Source organism: Xiphophorus maculatus, chromosome 5 (assembly GCF_002775205.1).
Source record: "Xiphophorus maculatus strain JP 163 A chromosome 5, X_maculatus-5.0-male, whole genome shotgun sequence".
NCBI lineage: Eukaryota > Metazoa > Chordata > Actinopteri > Cyprinodontiformes > Poeciliidae > Xiphophorus > Xiphophorus maculatus.
Genome location: NC_036447.1, coordinates 7,799,517 through 7,819,741, shown reverse-complemented (window position 1 = coordinate 7,819,741; position 20,225 = coordinate 7,799,517). Strand labels below are relative to the sequence as shown.

General features: G+C 36.9%; 1 protein-coding gene across 1 annotated transcript; it reads left to right on the top strand.

Moving 5' to 3' along the window:
• The first annotated feature begins 1,407 nt into the window (after positions 1-1,407).
• On the top strand, positions 1,408-19,539 carry LOC102234937 (E3 ubiquitin-protein ligase pellino homolog 1). Its single transcript, XM_005797479.2, has 7 exons — positions 1,408-1,648; positions 8,850-9,016; positions 15,357-15,486; positions 15,696-15,797; positions 17,129-17,326; positions 17,420-17,608; positions 17,906-19,539. The coding sequence occupies exons 2-7, from the start codon at positions 8,907-8,909 to the stop codon at positions 18,482-18,484; spliced, it is 1,308 nt and encodes a 435-aa protein (XP_005797536.1). The 5' UTR covers positions 1,408-1,648; positions 8,850-8,906; the 3' UTR covers positions 18,485-19,539.
• The last annotated feature ends 686 nt before the right edge of the window (positions 19,540-20,225 follow it).

Genomic DNA, 20,225 nt, shown 5'->3' with positions numbered 1-20,225 from the left:
TTTTTTTAACATTAATTTCTAATTTTAGGTTTTGAAATAAGTAAAAATTTAAGCCTTGAAAAAAGACACTTGGCTGTTGGGAGAAAATTATACAAAACAAGTAGAAGTGGGTAGAGTAATTTAATTTAATTTGCACATAACTTAATATTTTTGCTTGCCTAATGACATCATTTTTCAGTAACAAACCAAATTTTTTCATCAATTAGTACTTAACTAGCCTTTTACCAAATGCATTTTTACTTTTATGTAATTTCTTGACTGGCTATATTTTACTTTTACTTTAATAGAAATACGTTGAAGTAGTTTGAGTACAATTTTTGGTTTCTCCACCCACTTCTGTCAGGAACATTTAGGCAACAAATGCAGTAGAAGAACAGAATCCTCCTCAGGAGTACAGACTATGACTCATACCACTGAAGTCTGTACAGGTTTGTCCTGCTCCAAATACCTGTGTGTTGCCCCAAGGCGTGTTTTCATCGTTATTATTGTTCTTTTTCTTCCAAGTTCTCTGTAAGGCCTGGTGAAATGTACAAATAGTCTGAGGAGAAAAAAGTTCATGGCAATTAAACTGTTGCCTAAAGCAGTCTTGAAGTGAATAAACATTCTGAAAGTTCTTCCCATGGCAATTAAATAAAATTAAAAAAAATTCTTTTACACTGTACCTCATGTTAAAGCATAAATAAATTTTGGAAAAAAAATTAAAAAAAATTCTTAAACTAGGTATTAGGTAAGATGATTTATATATTTTTACTCCAAAATAAAGACATTCAAGCCAAGTCGATTGTCATTTTTTGAATTGGTTTTATACGCACGGTTGAACCAAAGTTAGGCAAAAAGTTTGCTCAAGTAAGAGTAGCACTACTTCTACATATTTTTACTCAAGGAAAAGTAAAACGTAGCTTTCCAAAAAAATTACTCAAGTAAGTTTTAAGACTTACTTTGCAACAAGGCTATTTAATCAATTACTGATTTACTAACTTAGTAATTCCAACTGTTGCCCCCAAGCATCAAAAGCCCATGGACGGGTCGACCCATCTCCACAAAGGTTGACCTGAAACCTAAACAACGGTTAACATGAACTGATGCTCAGTTAAGGTGGAATAAAAGTGACGGTCTCTGTTCAGCCTAACACGTCCTCTAACAATCATATCAGTCTCCTTTTTAACAAATGGTCTCATTTGCTTTGATACTGAAAAAATTAAAAAGACAAAAATATCAAGTTATGTACAAATTAGTGTATTTTACATTTAAAATATAAAACTAATACATATTAATTTACTCAAATAAATGTTACTTAGTAATATTAAAGGAGATATCAATTGAACAGTGGTTAATAAATCCTGCTGAAGGCCCTATACAAGCTTCCGGTTTAGTTTTATTTTGAAATCTTCCCGGATGTGGGAACCGTTTATAACGACTGCTGTTTCGTCGGAGCCCAGCGTCAGTTTACAGACGAAGCAAGTTTCTGTCTTTTCCTCCGAGTTCTCCGAAGATTACAAACTCATTAAACTACCAGCGGATATTGCAATAAGGGCAACGTTTATGTATTTAAGCTCATCGTTGTTTTTCTTTTAGAAAATAAAACCCCAAGCTATTTCAGTTTCCGAACAAAGCCGCCCGGGAGAGATAATACACGACTGTAACTTCGGTGAGTTTATTTGTTTATGATATAGCTTTTCCTCATTCCCTTTAACCACCTAGTTTTCCTCAGTGTTGCCGTCGAGTCATATTAAAAGCTAACAACAAAGAGTTACTTTTGACTAAACCGACCAAACAACTTAAAATAGTTTGTAGTAGTTATGGTAAATGTTAAACTACTGTATTTCCCCCCCCCCTGGCTTTAATAGTTAGCTCATTGTTAGGACTAACATTTGTCCTTAAACGTTAAAAACCAGTCTTGTGGGATAAAAGTTTGCTCCTGTCTTGACTTATACTTTATTTATTTTTGTGTTGCCGTATCTTCAAATATAAATCTTTAGTTACTCTTTGTTTTTAAAAGACCTTACACGTCTTCTTCTTGTACTTTTAGTTTAAAATTTTGTGTTCTGCTTATTTATACAGCAGTGAATAATTAGAAATGCTGGTCCTGTCCTTTAATTACAGGGTACAGCAAACACTCCTTTAGGTTGCACTGAATTTAAACTCTCAACGGATCCTTGAAAGTTGCCCCTGGAAATGCCTGAACTTAATATTTTTTATTTTTGTCTCCTCTTCAGTTGTTGTAGTTGACACCACTGGTCTGTCACATCCAAACTGACCAGCTGGCCTTTCTTTGTTCAGCACCACATACTGATTAGCATGCACCATCCCACTACCACTGCATCTGTCCCGGCAGACGCTGCTTTTGTTCCCCATTTAAAACTTGGGTCTGTGCCCTTTTTGTTCCAACTGTCCCCCCAACGCATCAAAAGCCCATGGACGGGTCGACCCTTCTCCACGGGCAAAGGTTGACCTGAAACCTAAACAACGGTTAACCTCAGTGAGCATGAATTGATGCTCAGTTAAGGGGGAATAAAAGTGACGGTCACAGTTCAGCCTACCACGTCCTCCAACAATCATATCAGTCTCCTTTTTAACAAAAAAATAGATAAATCAGGGGCTGTAACCCTTATATTTCAAATGCTTAATTACTAGCTAAATATTTTCCTTTTGAATTCAGTTCAATTCAAAAAGACTCTCAGTAATCGTTCTTCTTGTAAATGAAAGTAAGGGGTATTTAGACCATTATGTCATGTTCCATTTGCACTTTAATTTCTATTCTATTTGCTCATACAAGCTTTATTTTGATCACAATAATGTTGTTCTCATTTATATGTCTTTCTGCTTTATTTGTCGGATGCTAGGTTGAGACTACGCTTGTAAACTGCAACAGATAAATGCCTGAATTAAAAATGAGATTTGTATGCTAAAATCCAGATTCTAATTAAAGCTAAAGTTGGTAGGATCAACACTAGTCTGACAGTAATCATCTCCTTGTACTACACGTCGCTTCGTCCAGAGGATCTGAACCATTGAGAAACAATTGCTTGCTGGAGGTGTGGACTCTTGAAGTTTTATATTTTATCCAATCGCTAACGTTTGGCCATTATGTGTGTAATTCGCCAGTTCAATGCTACGAAGTTTACCGGAAACTGTGTGCGTCGTAAACGACCAACAACTACAGAGAGAGAGGTGCCAAGCCGAACAAGATGGCCGTAATTCAGTATTGGAAGTATTCACTTCCTCCGCTGCCATTGCTAAAACTACAGCCAGACTACAAATCTATAGCAACTCGGAAAATCAATATCATTGTTCACAATTCTTTCTTCTGTTCGCTGATTAGCCCAGTAGAAAATATACCGGAGAAATCCAGGTCAACGGGAGAAAGTCCAGACGGTGCGTTGACGGTCAACAAGAATCGAGTGGAGTTGCTGTTACTTTTTCAGTTGTCGGACAGAATGTCTAGACGTGACAGCTGCAGCTTCATTCTTCTGCCTGTCGCTGCTGAACCCACAAACCCACAGCTGGACTCTCTCCCTGCCTGCAGTACGCTCGCACTAACTAATAACAGAACCAGGGTGCAGAAACTCTGCTTAATTTGACACGTATAACACTCAAGATTAGAGGCTGCGTATCAGAAAAGCGGAAATGTGTGTGTAGCAGCCAGAAGCGACCTTTCTTCATAAAGAAGTCACAGCTTTTCCTACAAGTTTTCAGAGCCTTTGCTCTTGATAATAATGTTGTTTGTGATACTGGGAAGAATGGCTCTCAGAAACAGGTTAATGACGCTCATAAATGCGCTGATATGAAAGTGTTTGTGTGCAATGGCCTGTGGATTGCTCTATTTTTCCATTCCCAAAAACATTTTGTAGCCGAAGAACAGATCATGCAACTTGTTCTGATAGCAGAATTCATGAAAAGAGAGGCTGATTGTGTCCCCACATAGTCATGCACCAACGTCCGCCTGCTCTGCCTTGCATCAACAGATAGTCGTCACGGTAAATCCTGTTGTTTTGAAACTGCGTTGAATTGGAGCTGTTCTCGCTGTGTTTTCTGGGTTTTGTAGCTGCTGCTTTGCTGATTTTAATAATTTTTAAAAATTTTCACTAATACCTGTCCAATGTGAACGATTGCAACTGAGGAATGACATTGAATAATTATTTTTTATTTTTGTAGCTAACATTGGAAGAAGTAAAGTTGACTGCTAAGTAAATTTGCAATAAACCGCTAAGATTTAAAAACAAGGAAACATTTAAGGTTATATGCAAGTAATGTAATTTATTACACAAATAAAAACAACTAATTTAAAACATGAAGACATAGTTTTGCCAATCTGGGCTCCTGAGACGGATGTTACAAAGATTTGGTTGTCTTATTAAAAACATCTCTATCCCTCCTGCTTCTGAGTTATATTGTGGTCTGACCAGAAGAGATTTGGTTGTTTTCGTTTAAAGAAACAAATATATTCATGTGTAAAAAATAAAATAAAATATTAACCCAGTTAAAATGGTCTAATATGCATGCAATTTGGTTTACTTTAGATTGGCCTCTATTCGATGCATGTTGAAACGGGCTCTTTAAACAAATTCCTTGCTTATTTGTCTACTGAAAATGAGTATCAGGAGGCATAAGTTTTACATATTTCAAGCAGTAAGGGGAAATAACGATGTATTTTGTGTGATGTTTTTCATTCCAGCTTTGAATTTGTGTTTCATACAAGTACAGATGAACTGATGAAAATTTTTTTTTTGGTCATAAAATTATTCTTAGTGCAAGAAGGTATTCAAAAAGACAAATATTGTACTTAATGCTATTTACGATGACTTTCATCATCACCATTGTCAGGATTTTGGATGACTCAGCTTTTTTGCAACATAGTCATGCAGAAAAAGGATCCAGGTCTGAATGACGCCTAAAGCCGTCCGGCGGCCTCGCTGTGGCTAAACTCAGTCCTGCTGAGTCGTTTGTTGCCTCTGTGGATAAATAATTTAGAGGATGAAACCTTCCACCGCTTTGCAACTGTCGAGTTAGCTGTTACAGAGTCCTAAAATAAGCTTTTTATTTATTTTTATTTTGCAGATGTTGAAACTTGATGCTTAACAAAATAAAAAGTGCAGGTTTAAACGTCACGCACATTGTACTGTACATATTGTAATTTACAGATGGATGCAGTTTTCTTTATTTAGTTCCTTGTTGCAAATACAATTTTGCTTTAAAATTGACAATTTAACTAAATAGTATGTTTATTGCATTGAGTTTTTGTGTGTTTTTAACTTTATAGGTTAAAACTCGCTTTACGTTTCAGTACAGATTGACTTTATACAAACTAAATACTTTATAATTTAGTCTTTAACAGTATCCTTTGCTGTGTTTATTTCTGTCTTTTTAGTGTATTTTGCAGGATAATTAGTAGACATCAGCCTGTTCAGTTCCTGCATACTTTGTGTTTAGTGTTGTCGTGTGTGATGTATGATTTACTTTGAGGCTGCGTTGGTAAACTAGTTTTCCCTGCCCATGTTGGTTTAGAGAGAACAGTAAATGCAAACTAGATGAACCAATTCTGCCTGTGACTAAATGTGTTTTCCTGCACAACTCACTTGTTCCCTGATTCGATTTCTGACTTTGTTTTGTCAGAAATGTGAGTAAATCTTCTCTGATAGAGGTGTTGTTATAAGGAAGAAACTCATTTTGGTTTAAATAGTTCTGCACAAAAGCAGACGACACTCCCGCATAATTCCCTCAGAAAAACATTAAAAAATGATCACAAGCCCCAGTTGTGCTTATGCTAATACGTCACTCTTAGATGTTTATTTACACAAAACAGGCATGTTGTATTGTAACTTTCCGAAAGATCTGTACTAACATTGCATCAGTAAAACCCATGTAATTGGTGAATATGTTTTGTATGTTTCCATTGGTCTTTCTTCTTTTCTTTTTTAATTCTTGCAAAGTAAACAACAGAGCAGAGACGCACGCAGTGTAAATCCAGAGTGATAAAGAAGTGGTTGCTTTTTTATTTTAATTACCTACTTGACCTCGACTGTAGTGTAGAAGCGTAACTGTACCGTGCATTCTTTATGCGCCCATCTTTTGACTCGTTCCTCCAGATGGTCATCTTGCTCTCAGCCCACGATTTGCATTTATCTAGAGGTGCACCGACTGCAGTTTTCTGGCCAATTGCTGACTACCAATCTTTAGAAAGCCTGACCTGCCGATTCCGATTTTGGCCGATACCGATTTTATTTGTCTGAAATGTCGCTAAATGTAGTAGTAAGGCTGCTGAGTTGGTGGTACTGGTGTGACTATTAACTGCAAACATGACCTGGTGGGCCGGTCTGTCAGTCAAACCGTTCTCATGGGAGAACAGAAGAGGACAGTCATTGATTTTTAGACCTTTGCTGAGGTTGATAAATCGGCTTCACATGCAATTATCGGCCAATCACCGATCTCCCAAAATGACGAAATTTGGCTCTGATAAATTGGTACACCCCCTGCATTTAATGGATCAGTAAAATTGCATCATGAAGAGGGGGGAAAACTAAACTTTTATACAAGTAGCATCCTACTATAAGTTGCAGGACAGGCATTGATTCTGCATTTCATAGCAAAGGAGCCAAGACTAACTGTATTTATTGCACAAACAATGGTTTTTACCAGGGCCCAAATTATTGTTAAAAATCCTTTTCTATTGGTTATATGTCAGAAACAGAAGTTTTTTCAAAATTATTAATTTATTTTAAGCTCCGGTCAATGATTAAATGAATGCATATACAAATTTTTACTTTTTGATTTGAATTAAATAGGTTTCAGTTACTTGCTTGATATTGTGAAATAACTTTCTGAAAATGAAGAATTGACAGGAAGCTCTTTTAAAATGTATTTATAGTAGTAGTGTTTTTTAAACAGTCATCTGATTTCTTCAAAGGATTTTTTTATCTTTCAGCCCCCTCATGCTAGTTTTTCACATGTATCATCTTTCTCTCTCACTTGCTTTGCGTTCAGTATCTTCTGATGTAATCTTGTGTTTCCTGTCACTTTGCTCTAGCGAAAGCAAAGTTTTTTTATTTATTTTTTTATCTCCGTATTCTGAGATAATTTGCAGCAAAAACGTCTTCAGAGTCTTTGCCGTGGTTTTTGGATAAAATTACCAGTTTTCTACTCTCTGATCTTTAGCAGCTTTTCACTAAATACGAAAGGTTAGATGGGGCTTTTCCAGACATAATGACCACTCAATCCACTTTACACTGGAGCCACATTTATACACACACATTTATGCACTAATTCACAGATTTCAACTTGGATAAGTGCCTGGCCTTGCAAATCAACATGTGATGGCAAGAAAGCTGGAATATAATCTACAACATTCTGATTTTAAAACAATTACCCAAGGGTACAGTTGCTCAACATATACATTTTTATTAAAGAGAATCCTACAGAAAAAAAAAACATTTTTAGCCACAATCGGTCTAATCCACTCTGCCATCTCCATGTTTAATGTTTGGTAGTTTGCTTCCTTCAGACTTGGATGACTTGTTGCCATAATAATGGATCCAGGAACTCTAGAAGAATGACTGACCAACATTTGAGTTATACAGCAGGACAGTGATCAATTTAACGGTTGCATTTTTATTTTTCTGTTTATTTTTTTGTTTTCTGGTGTATGATATGTTGTATTATTTTTTAAAAATGTTTTTTGAAAAGCTTGCTGTAGAAAATGATAATTTGATATTAATCAACTTACCTGGTTAAATAAAATGAAATTTTAAAATCATGCTAAGAAAGGATCAGAATTCCTCCACAGAAAAGTAAAATACATATTGATAACAATTTTATTTGAAGGTGCCTTTCAAAGAATAAAGCTATAAAATGAATATCAATATATCAAACATAATTAAACATTGTATATTGCCAATTTTCGGGCTGCTTATGATAATTGGCAACCGTCACAACTGGCCTTATAGTCAATTGGTTTGGATATTTTTTTGTGTGTTTTTTTTTTTTTACCTTTTGATAATTGCAGTTATCAATAAAAAAACTTTGCCTGCGACAGACTGGCGACCTGTCCAGGGTGAACCCCGCCTCTCGCCTGGAACGTCAGCTGGAGATTGGCACCAGCACCTCCCGACCCCACTAGGGATAAAGGTGTAAGAAAATGAATGGATGGATGGAATAAAAAACTTTGTATAATATTAAAAAACAAACAGCAAACAAAACATTTTCACACACCGCAGTGGTTCTTCCATAGTGGGCTCCAGACCAAGGGAACCTGACTTGGGAATATTTTTCACAGTATATCTTGAAAATCCAAGCATCTCTCCCTGCTAACAGTCTCCATGTCCAAAAATGGGAAGATAACGATGTTAATAGATGATAGACATCTGTTGAGTACGAACCGGAGTTACAGATTTACTGCAGAATTTGTCATATAAGCCAGCAGCGTAACTTGCGTTTCTACCCTCTGCGGGTCATGACATCATAAATAAGCTTTTGCATGAATGCTGAGCTTGTTTCTTTCTTTTTCTTGGTACAAAGCATTTTTACATCAATACCAGCGTGCTGCTTAGTGAGTCACCCTGCTGCAGACGTAAATCGCCTCCATTTTACACCTCACAACCCCACTCAGTGTGCTGGGGTGAATGCAAACATTGTTTACCAGTGTTGCCCCGAGTACAAAGACAGTGTGGGTGTATCGAGGAGTATTGAAGCTGTGAGTGGGGCCATGTTGAAGCCTTTCTTTTTGTGTGTTTTGCATAAATATGTAAAAAGATTTTTTGAATTTTAAATGAAAAATGTAGAATGATGGTTGGTTGGGGAAACTTGCTTGATTATTATTGTCTTTCATAAACTTGATGATTGATTTTCGTCATCAGATGGAGGTGCTCTGACATTCCTCGAAGGGATAACTCAAAGTGGGAAAGTCCTCACACATGATCCCTCAAAAGGCTGCACAGATGTTTTCACTGGGTCAGGAAAACATCTCGCCCTCCCCGGCTTCCACCAAAGGACCAGTCAGATATGGAGAGCTCATCGTCCTGGGGTAAGATGCTGACTGTTTTGGGTTTTAGAAACGTCAATTAAAATGGCACAAACAATGAAACATGCATTGCTAAAGTGGGAAGAAAAATATCCAAATGTTTTAATGTAAAGTCTAGGTTAAAATACAGAATAAAACATATCAAGGTGTCAAACTTCACTATGAAAGAAAGCCAGTTTTCATGTTTGATTTGCAGGACGTCCAGGATCATCTGGGTAATGGCACTAAGTACTTTGGCTGGACTATAGTGGTGTAAAAGTTCCTTTAAGTAAACAGGAGTCAAACCATAGATGACTAAAACAATCTTAAAATCTGTCCTGTAACAAACAGGATGCCAATGGAGGAAGGCCAGAACTTCAGCACATTGTCACTAAGGTCAATTCAGAACGCAACATTCGGTACAAACAACAAATAGATGACTGATCTGAACCAAGGCTGTTATCATGAGTGAAACTAACAAAGTAATGGAAACAAGAAGTTAAAATTTTTTTTTAAATTCAATAAACTTGACACCGCAAGAAAAGGAAAACTGAAGCTGTAGCGAGCATTCTCAAAATTAACAAATTAACTGATTTAATCGAGAAAAACGTGCTTAGTTTTTGTGTCACTTTATGCCATCATACGCCAGGTATGTAAGGCTTACTCTGAATATAACTGTGTTTTAGATATAAGCAAGTGTTTTAAAGTGGAACAAAATAAAATAAGTGGGACAGAAACCTTAAAGTTGACTTGAAATGCTCAAACAAAAACCTGCTTTCATTGCATTTTTGAAAGTTACTATGCCACATATCTTTTTTTTCCCAGGTTGGATGTTCATTAGCAGTAAATTAATACATTTTCTAGACTTTTGAAAAACTACAGTATTTTAATTTACTTAGCAGTTTTAAAAAAAACTAAAAAATAAATTGGGAGACAAATGGTTGAAACAAATAAAAACTCAATTTAAACTTGCATACAAGGAATTAAAAGTTGTCCAAGCAAGCAGAGATAAAAACGTAAACTTTTTTGAGATATGGTTTTTTGTTTCACTAGAAGTCTCAGTCTTGGTTAGGGGAAAAACAGATGTCACAACTTTACTAAATATAAAAAGATATCAAACATGAGCTTTTTTTAAAAAAGATTGGTAAATGTGCCATAATCCCAAGAAAAGAATGATGTGGGTTTTTTCAGTCGGTTTCCAGTTTAGTTCCCATATTAGAAAAATGTGTATTTGTACTGCCAACAGAAAACGTAACATCCCTTTTTGTCGTACTTGACGCATTGCAAGAACATCAGCATTTTTCTCACTGCTAAAACTCGCAACTGAGTTCTGATGAGTTATGGTTTAAAAAAGTAATCTATGGATCTCATCAGGTGCTATGAGTAAAAAAAATAGGCTGTAAAAGATTGTTTCCTCTCTTAAGAAATTCATGGATAAATTTAAGAGACAGCACTAGATTGTTGTTTGGACTCATTGAAATTCCAGGTTTTACAATGCAAAAGCTAAAAATGTTATCCTGTATTTTTGGTCTGGTTTTTACTGCCAATATCTTATTTCACTTGAAATAAAACTAAACAAACTTATAATTAACCTTTTAGCAAGATATAGGAGCTTGTTTCAGACCAACAATTCCTTAATATGAAAAAGTTCTAGCTTCACTTGTATTTCTTGTTACAAGTGAAATAATCTGCTTGTGGAACTAGTACTTTTTAAAATCAATACTAAAGGATTACTTACTTAAAATAAGCTAATATTTTGCTTAAAAAAGTTACTTCCAAAGTAGTTTTATCTTCAAATGGTCCAAGATATTTGCACTAGACATTAGACAAAAATACTTGGTGAGATTTTGTATTTTTGCAATGTAATGAAAACACAGAAACTATGAAAAATACTAGGGTGCACCGATTGCAGTTTTCTGGCCGATCGCCAATTATCCATCTTTTAAAAAACCTAACTTACCGATTCCGATTTTGGCCGATACCAAGTTTTTTGTCTGAAGTCTTGCTCATTATATCAAGAAAGTTGCTGAATTGGCAACAATGGGGTGACTATTGTTAACTGTAAATGCGCAGACATGACCTGGTCGGGCGGTTTGTTAGTCAAACCTCTCTCACGGGAGAAAAGAAAAGCACAGTGGTTGATTTTTAGACCTGTGCCGAGGTTGACGACATCGTCAACCTCGGCAAGATCGGCTTCACATGTAAAAATTGGCTGATCTCTGATCCCCCAAAATTAAGGAAATCGGCACCGATAAATTGGTGCACCATTACAAAATACTACATCTGGATGAGAACTGGAAACCAGTAATTTATTAGAAACAATTTACAGTTTGTACTGTTGCATAAAGAGCATCTTCCCATCTGAAAAACCGCTTGATTGTCACAAGAAATCAAGCTTGCAATGTGTTTTCATTACAAGTTTAATGGAAACACTCTTATTTTTCTAGCATCACACGGACCAAAAAAGCTTTGGTTACACTCGTATTTATGAAAACAAGCACTCGTGTAATCATAACGCTGGGTCTTGGCTCAATCTATCGGTTTATTGTTTGGCTGCTGCGTAACTCAGCTTAAAGCCAGTCAAGTGTTGAGAAACCCGACCACAGCAAAGAATTCAGCTGACTTCCTGACTCGGAGCCATTCACTGCGGTTCAGGGAAGTCAAAGGACGTCAGGAAAGTTGTGGCTACTGCGGTGTGAGACTTTTTGTTTGCTTTTGCATTGTACTGTCCCCATATGAAATTAAACAGTCTGGGAGGCTTTGCAACCCAGCAATTATTCTGCTCATAAGGCTTCATTTTAAAGAGCCATATAGTTTATGCAAACAGAAGCTGAGTTTAGTGTGATTCAGTGGAGCCACATTGGAAGTGGGGGTGGTCTGACCTTGTCTATAAAAGAAGGGGGGTGTTTCTGGGTCTGAATTGCAGGAAGTGAGCATTATCCATTAAGAGAATAGCTTGGCTTTTAACTGAGCTCCTGTTTACTTGACCTGCGGCTTAAAGTCTGGCTCTGAAGATAACCTCCAACTAAACTGACTTTTGAATTAAAGCTTCTGTCATCTTAAATGTCATGGAGTTCATAAGTTGATAATCTTCTTTGTGATGTTTAGCAAACTAATTAAAGTTAGATTTGTTTGCTGTCCTTGTTGTTTCTGTGGACTGATTATGAATCGGCAAATATCTGCAGCCTCATCTTGAATCTGGATAGAAAGTGTTCGTTCTTCTTCTTCTTTAAGTTCCTGGGGAATAAATATGACGTGAAAATGTGTCCCTCAAAGAAAATCTTCGTTAAAATTTGCACCTACGGACATTAGGAGAAGGATTACTGAGTAAAATCCATTTAAGAATGTGATATTTCCTCCAACAGATCCAAACCCTATAAAGAGACAACATGTTAAATTAACTGCATGTCCAAAATGCTTTGCAAATGCATGAAATATGTTATAGTTTTAGCTATAATATGCTAGTTGTTGAAGATCATTTTCTGTTCAAGATTAGCTAATTTATGTAATAATCCTAAACCTTGTGATTTAAGTTACCTATTGACGAATGAATAGAACTGAATTATTCAATTTATTTTACTTTCAGCTCATCTGAGTTTCTAGGAACCTTTAATTAGTAATCCATAACTTTATTTTCCTGGGGAATAAATATGTCGTGAAAATGTGTCCCTCTGTTTTACCTACTGGTCACCAGACTGGGCAAGGAGCCAGCCATGTTCATCTTATCACCACACACAATGAACAGGATGGAAAGGGAAGGAAAATGTCCAAACTGAGGCATCTTGGGTTCACCGTTTCCATAGCAACTGTTAGATGCCATCTAGAGACCAACTGGTTGTGTTGGGAGATATGCCAACACAACCGGTGTAGCAACATTTGCTACATTTTCAGCTGGTGCAGTTCGCTTTCACACTACACTGTGTCAAATGAACCAAACCCTTTGAAAAACCTGTTCACCTCCTCACCTGTGGTGGCGCTGCACCAAGAACCACTGGAGGAAAAACACAAAAACATCTGAAGAAGACACTGAGTGCAACTTCCTTCTTCATGAAATGTAAACAAAAACGGAATGGCGGCAGACTTTGCCGGTTGTAGGATTTCTCTTTTGCCTTTGGTAAAAGACCAAGTCCGTGCAATTGTTTTGTTTGTATTTACCCAGAATGCTTTACGCTATAGTCCACTTCCTGCTTTTAGAGTGGTCTCTGGTCCACTTGGCGGTCACATTTGCATTCAAAACGCGCCAGAGTTCACTTTAACCAAACCGAGACCTAAGTTTTTAAGTGGACCAGAGTTCGCTTGTTTGGTCCGCATCAGAGTTTGTGCATTTGCTCCTCCCCAAATGAACCGGGCTTTCTAGACAAATGAACTAGAGTTTGATTGAAGCGGACTAAACAGGGCCGGTGTGAATGCACCCTCAGAAATGCATGCTTTAAGAATTTAATTCCTGCTCTAAAGTGTTCAGGTGTTTTGGTTGCCCCTTCATTATGATTGTTCTTCCATTTTCAACTCCACCCTCTTCACCAGTGCGCACATATTCAGTCCGTAATCCTGTAGGGTTGACTTACTGGATTCAGAGCCAGCTTTGTTGTACCACTTGAGTGTTGGTATTAGTTGTGCTGCATGTCTCTAAATGTGATTCAAAAATATTTATCTCAAAGGGAAATTAAATGTTGTCATAACTTCTACCATCCAAGTATCTTCAGAGAGTGGTTGTGGATGTTGATGCTGAGGTCAGGATGAATCAAGGAAGCAGTCAGTCCTGCAACAAATCTGAAGAAGCCTCTGACTGAAAACTGTCGCTGTATGACAGACACAGAACTAACACCTTTATCTGTATGTTAGATATCTGCTCTATATCCACAGTAACATGTCCTGACACCATGCGCTGTTGGCTAATCCATCTTCTGCCCTTATGTCACTCCTTGGCCTCTGCTGTATAGCAGAGGCCCAGACTTGTTGAAACGCTTCTATGCAGCATTATAGAGCCCAACTTTGTAACTTTAGTCCTGTGTTGTGTTTACACTGTAAAGAGGACAGAGTTTTATTTATGCCTTATGATTGGATGGTTGCTATGGAAATCTTTAAATCCGTACATGATGATTAGTTTCCTTGGGATTTCCGCAAATATAGACATAAAAACCCTGAAACACTAATAGTTCAACATATCTTAAAGAGCTTGTAGATGTGACTGCATATCTACAAGCAGTCGATAAAATAAAATTCTTGCAGTCAAGAATTTTATTTGATCTTTTCATGCCAAGATAAATTTCCGATTTTAATCTCTTTTTTTCCCCTCGGTTTTTCTAAAAACAAAATCACAAATGTCAGAAAATGTTTTCAAAAAGTGGCTTTTATCACATTTATCAAGATCTGATGTAATCAGCTCAGTCTGTGTGGTTTTTCTTCCAAATAAGCAGTTTATTTGATATTGATGTGTTTAAAGGGGAAGTATTTGCCTATTTATAAAACGGATACCAAAGTTTAACTTCACATTTAATTTTTTCCTTAAAAAATTAAATGTAAAGTTTTATGAGTTGTGATAAAATTACGACTTTATTCTCCTAGTATTACGACTATTCTGACAGTTTTGTGACTTTTTCGCGTATTATTTGGCTTTATTGTTATACAACTTTAATTAAGTATCATCACGATTTTATTCTTGTATAATATGACTTTATTCTGATATTATTCCGACTCTGTAAGACATTGATTTCATATTATTACAACTTTACTCTCACATTTTTGACTTGTTGTGAAATTGACTTTATTCTAATATTATTTTAACTTTATTGTTGTTCGACTTTGATCTTATTACAACTTTATTCTTTATTGCCTGTATTATTGTAATATTACAACTTTATCCTCATTATTTAAACCTGTTGTAAGACTTTGATCTCATATTATTATGACTTTATTGTTGTACAACTGATCTTGTATGATTTCAACTTTATTCTCGTATTATTACCTTTATTCTTGTAATAATATGCCTTTATTATTATTTTGAAGTTATTGTTGGACGATGTTTATCTTGTGTTATTACAACTTAATGATATTTCATTGTCTGGTGGATTATTTACCTTAATTTACCTGGATTCAAAGTTTAAATAAATAGAAGCTGTAAAACACTCTTATCAAACAAGATGGCCGCCGCCGTGGGCGTTCTAACATTATTCTGATCTATGGAAACCTGAGGTGAACGTATCTAAAACAAAAACAAACACATTTTCCAGAAATTAAATAATCAAAAACCAAAGATTTGATTAAATTGGTTTATCTCCCAGTCCTCTTGTCTGATTATGTCATCCGGAAACATTTGCTGGCACAGTGAGTTATAAGATAAGCTGCTGCTGTTGTCTGTGTTCAGGTGTAATGGCTCTCTGCCGTCTGGTGAAAGAGGGAGGAGGAAAAGCCGCTTTGCTCTGTGTCGCAGAAACAAGTCGAATGGCGTGAAACCCAGCACCGTGCACACATCCTGCACTCCTCAGGCTGCCAAGGTGAGAACTCAAACACACGAGTCCATTTGCATCACACTGATTAGATCCTCTGATACAACCTTTACTACTGTGACTATGGAAATAAAAGGCAGCTGGAAGATCCTTATCGCTTACATTTTCTCATCTGTCTCTAAGTCTCAAGGAAAGCTTTATACATGTTCAATTATTTATGTTTTAAATATTTTGTAACCCTTTGTGTGTTTTTAAAGGCTATCAGCAACAAGGAGCAGCACAGTATATCATACACACTGTCTCGGGCGCATACTGTAGTGGTGGAGTACACGCATGACAGCAACACAGACATGTTTCAGGTGTGTAGCCTCCATTTTCACCTTCACAGCACATCAAGATTAAAGTTTTATTTTATTTTTATAGCTTGCTATTTTAGCTTTTATCTTGGATGTAAAATAGTGTTATTAAATTGTGCATCAATTAATGATTGTCAAAGTTAGATGTCCATGATTGTTGGGTATAATCTTATAATCGCAGGACATTTTCTACGTTTTATTTGCAGCATGTTTCAGACATCAATGGAAAGATGAAAATATTCATACTTTAAACTTTTTCACTGTATGTCACATTACAACTAGTAGTGGAACTCCATTAAAAGTTATCATTGAGTTAATTGTAGAGTCTGTAAAGATTTGATGTCAAGTTATTTGTTCAACAACAAAATCTTTTTTGGTTTTTAATCTGCTATTTATGTTATTCAATCATCTGATTGGTGCAAAGTTCTATTATACCTACTTATCTCAAATGTTTCCCTGATCATCCATGTAATTTATTTTAAATAATAAATCTGTAGAAATGTGGGCTGTAGACGCCGACATTAGCGTTGGGGACGTCTGTGCTGCTGCAACATGTTTTGCATTGAAATGCTACTTTAGGCTTGAATGACTTCATATCTGTCTAGGTAGGTAAATATCTACCTATGTGTGCCCTTGACTTATGGCAGTAAAGTTCCCCCATACAATTCTGGTAACATCATACCACAAAAGAGTAGCAATTGATTTGGCAGCAGCAGGTGTTTCTACAAATTGTTGAACTAAATATAAATGCACAAACACACTTCTAAGCAGTTTAAAATCATGTATTATTTTCCTTCCAATTTATAATCATGGACTACAGCTTGTAACATTACAAAATGAGAAGCACTTAAAATGGTTTGAATTTCAACAACCCACTTATCAATAATTAATTGGCCTGTCGCAATAAGCAAGAAACCATTTAATCGCATGACAATTTAAAATGAGCTCAATTCCCATGATTTGCATGATTTATCATTTTTGTTTTTCCTCTTTCTACCAAAAATCGGATGATAAAAGTCTTCATTCTGGTCCATTTGTCTCAACTAAACCTTCTTATTTTGAAGGACATTTTAGTTTAGATTCTTCATAATTCATTTGAGTTATTATGTTCTGTTTGTTTATTTTGGATATTTAAAGTATCTTCCAGTTCCAGTATTGAATGTTCATTAGAATTTAAAGTTTATTAATGTTTTGGAATGTTTATTTGCACTATTATTGGATTTACCGTCCAACGAAACATCACTGTGACGGACCTAACAATAAAACGAAATGGGACAGGATTAATCTCAGATTCTTACTAATTCTTTGCTCTGTAAATGTACATTTGGTTACAGATCGGCCGTTCCACAGAGAATCCCATCGACTTCGTGGTCACAGACACTGTACCGGGCGGGCAGAGCCTCACTGACGCTCCGACAATTCAGAGCACAATCTCCCGCTTCGCCTGCCGCATCATCTGCCAGAGGAACCCGCCTTTCTCTGCTCGGATCTACGCTGCAGGGTTCGACTCCTCCAAAAACATCTTCCTCGGGGTACGATTCAAGAACCTCGAAAGCTACGTCTATTTTAGCGCTGCGATTCTTCACTGTTTATTTTCTAAGACTTGCATAATGCTGTTGTCACAGGAGAAGGCAGCCAAGTGGAGAATGCATGACGGTCATATGGACGGGCTGACCACAAACGGAGTTCTGGTCATGCATCCCCGGCAGGGTTTCGCCCAGGACTCCAGACCGGGTGTGTGGAGGGAAATCTCTGTTTGCGGAAATGTCTTCACACTGCGAGAGACCAGATCTGCTCAGCAGAGAGGCAAGATGGTGGGTAATGCTTCGTTAAACATACATTAATCTGGTTTATTTCTCAACATACAGACCCACCCAATAAATTACAATATTATTGGAATATTTGTTTGTTTCAGTAACTCTTTTCATGAAGGGAGTTTGAGAAACAGGAAAGAAAACATTCCCATTTTTTGTAAAACCTTTGTGTTGATCTTGGTGAAGTGTATTTAATTTTCTCAAGCTTTAAAAAAAAACTCTTTCAGGGAGGTTGAGGGACATTTATCAGACTTCCAGTGTAACAATAAAGAACGTCTACATCTTGGCGTTTTGCAGGTGGATTCTGAGTGCAACCAGCTGGTTGATGGCTCTCTGATTGACCTCTGCGGCGCCACCCTCCTGTGGCGTACAGCAGAGGGCCTCGCTCGCACTCCCACGGTCAAACACCTGGAGGCGCTGCGGCAGGAGTTCAACGCCGGCCGGCCCCAGTGCCCCGTCGGCTTCAACACCCTGGCCTTCCCCAGCATGCGACGCAAGGACGTGTTGGATGAGAAGCAGCCGTGGGCGTACTTGCGCTGCGGACATGTCCACGGCTACCACTGCTGGGGAGGCCGGCGGGCGCCCGAGGTGGAGGCGGAGTGCCAGGAGAGGGAGTGTCCCATGTGCCGAGCGCAGGGGCCCTACGTGCCGCTGTGGCTGGGCTGCGAACCGGCCTTCTACGTAGACGCCGAGGGCCCCACTCACGCCTTCGTCCCCTGCGGCCACGTCTGTTCGGAGAAGACGACAGCGTACTGGAGTCAGATCTCGCTGCCACACGGCACCCACGCGTTCCACGCCGCCTGCCCGTTCTGCATCCACCCTCTCAGGGGAGACACTGGTTTTGTCAGACTCATATTCCAAAGTCCTCTGGACTAGAAATGACTTCTGATGGAAGAGGAACAAAACACCTGGAAGTGTGAGGTTTCTAAAAACTGAAATTAAATTCGTTAAACACAAAGTGCATCTATGGATTCCTGTCACTTTTTTTGAATATCTAATGTGTCTCTGGCTGCGTTCTCTTTTAGAGGAGGATTTCCTCTCAAGGAGCACCTTCAGAAAAACTCTGGGAAAGTGGTAATAATTTTTAATTTGCCTTATTTTTCTATTTATTCTTTTACCTCTTTTTAGTACTGTGTTTTTAAAGCAGTGCAGAGATTAACAGCAGCAGGATACCAGTATGTCCTTCACTCTAAATACTAGTAACGCCAAGGGATGATCATTGTTTTGGGTCCAGTGTAACGCTGGGCTCCCTCTGTAGCTCTGACAAAAACACTGGATTAAAAAGCAAGAAACAAACTGTGGGATTACATTTTTACATCTTCTCTTTTAAAATTAAGTCACTCCCTTCCCAGGTATCTCATGATTAGAAAGAATCTGTAATTTTATCTACAGATGTAGATGTGGGAAGCTTTTGAAACCCTTGTCTTGTGTCTTAAGTAGTAATGTTTCTATTTTTTTAAACAAAGAACTGTAAACCTCAGACACTGTAAACCAGCAATTTTCCGTTATGTGGGCAATAAAATCTTTACCAAACCATTGTTGAGGATATGTAACATCTTTCTACAGTGCCACCAAGTGGCTGAATTTACTGCTTTTTTGAATGTAAGAGATTATTTAAAATATCCTCAACTTGTACTCCTCTAAGTCAATATTTTAACTTTTAACACTTTGGAAACTTTTTAACATATTTTAAGTTGTGTTTCTGTATGTTTGTTGGTTGATGGTCTTTTGGGAAACTAAGCTTGAAAACATTATCATAAAATCTTTCAGATTTAATTTAAAGTCAATACACATAATATTATAACCACTTTACTGACGGTTGATGTTTCATTTTAGATTTTCACTGAGCTTTGTTTTAGTTTCATTCAGTGCTTCTGCCCGCTTGACTGTTTTTGTACTGTCCAAAAAAAAATAAAGACTGTTGATCATTACTAGCTGCCTCTTTATTTTTGATTAAAACAATTATAACACAAGTATTTTCTTTTCTTTTGGAAGAGTAATGAGTTATAGCCCAAACTTTCAGTTGTACCAACAAATCAAATGTAAGCAATGAAGAGTTTTGAATAGAAAACAGTCAAGTACACAACTTGAATTAGATCTTGAGTACTGTGCAAAATCTAAATAAATGTTAACATTTTATAATACTGATGTATAAGAGTTTTGAACAAATGCATAAATCCCAAAACAACTTTTGTTGCCTGTCAATGTAGTTAAAATACTGTTTTAATTGGACAATATTTCAAAGTTACAGAAGACTTTTTAATACCACATTGTTCATAGAAAAAAACACAAACTGAACTAAATTAAGTTTTTATTCAAGATTAGCACAACATATTTTTACTCGAGTAAAAGTGAAAAGTGGCCATCCAAGAAATTACTCAAGTAAAAATGTATTTGGTTTGAAAGCTACTCAAGTACTGAGTTACTGATCTTAACATCTGAGTTGATATTTTAAAATGTTAAAGTTCAAATTCTGCTCTCTAATAAAAATAAACAAATACAACATAACACATTCAGGCAAAAGAAAAATGTTTAGCATTTTTGGTTTGTTATTCATTTGCTGCATTTTTTTGTTTGTTTTAACTGTTTGCTTTTATATTGCTTGACTTCTTATTAT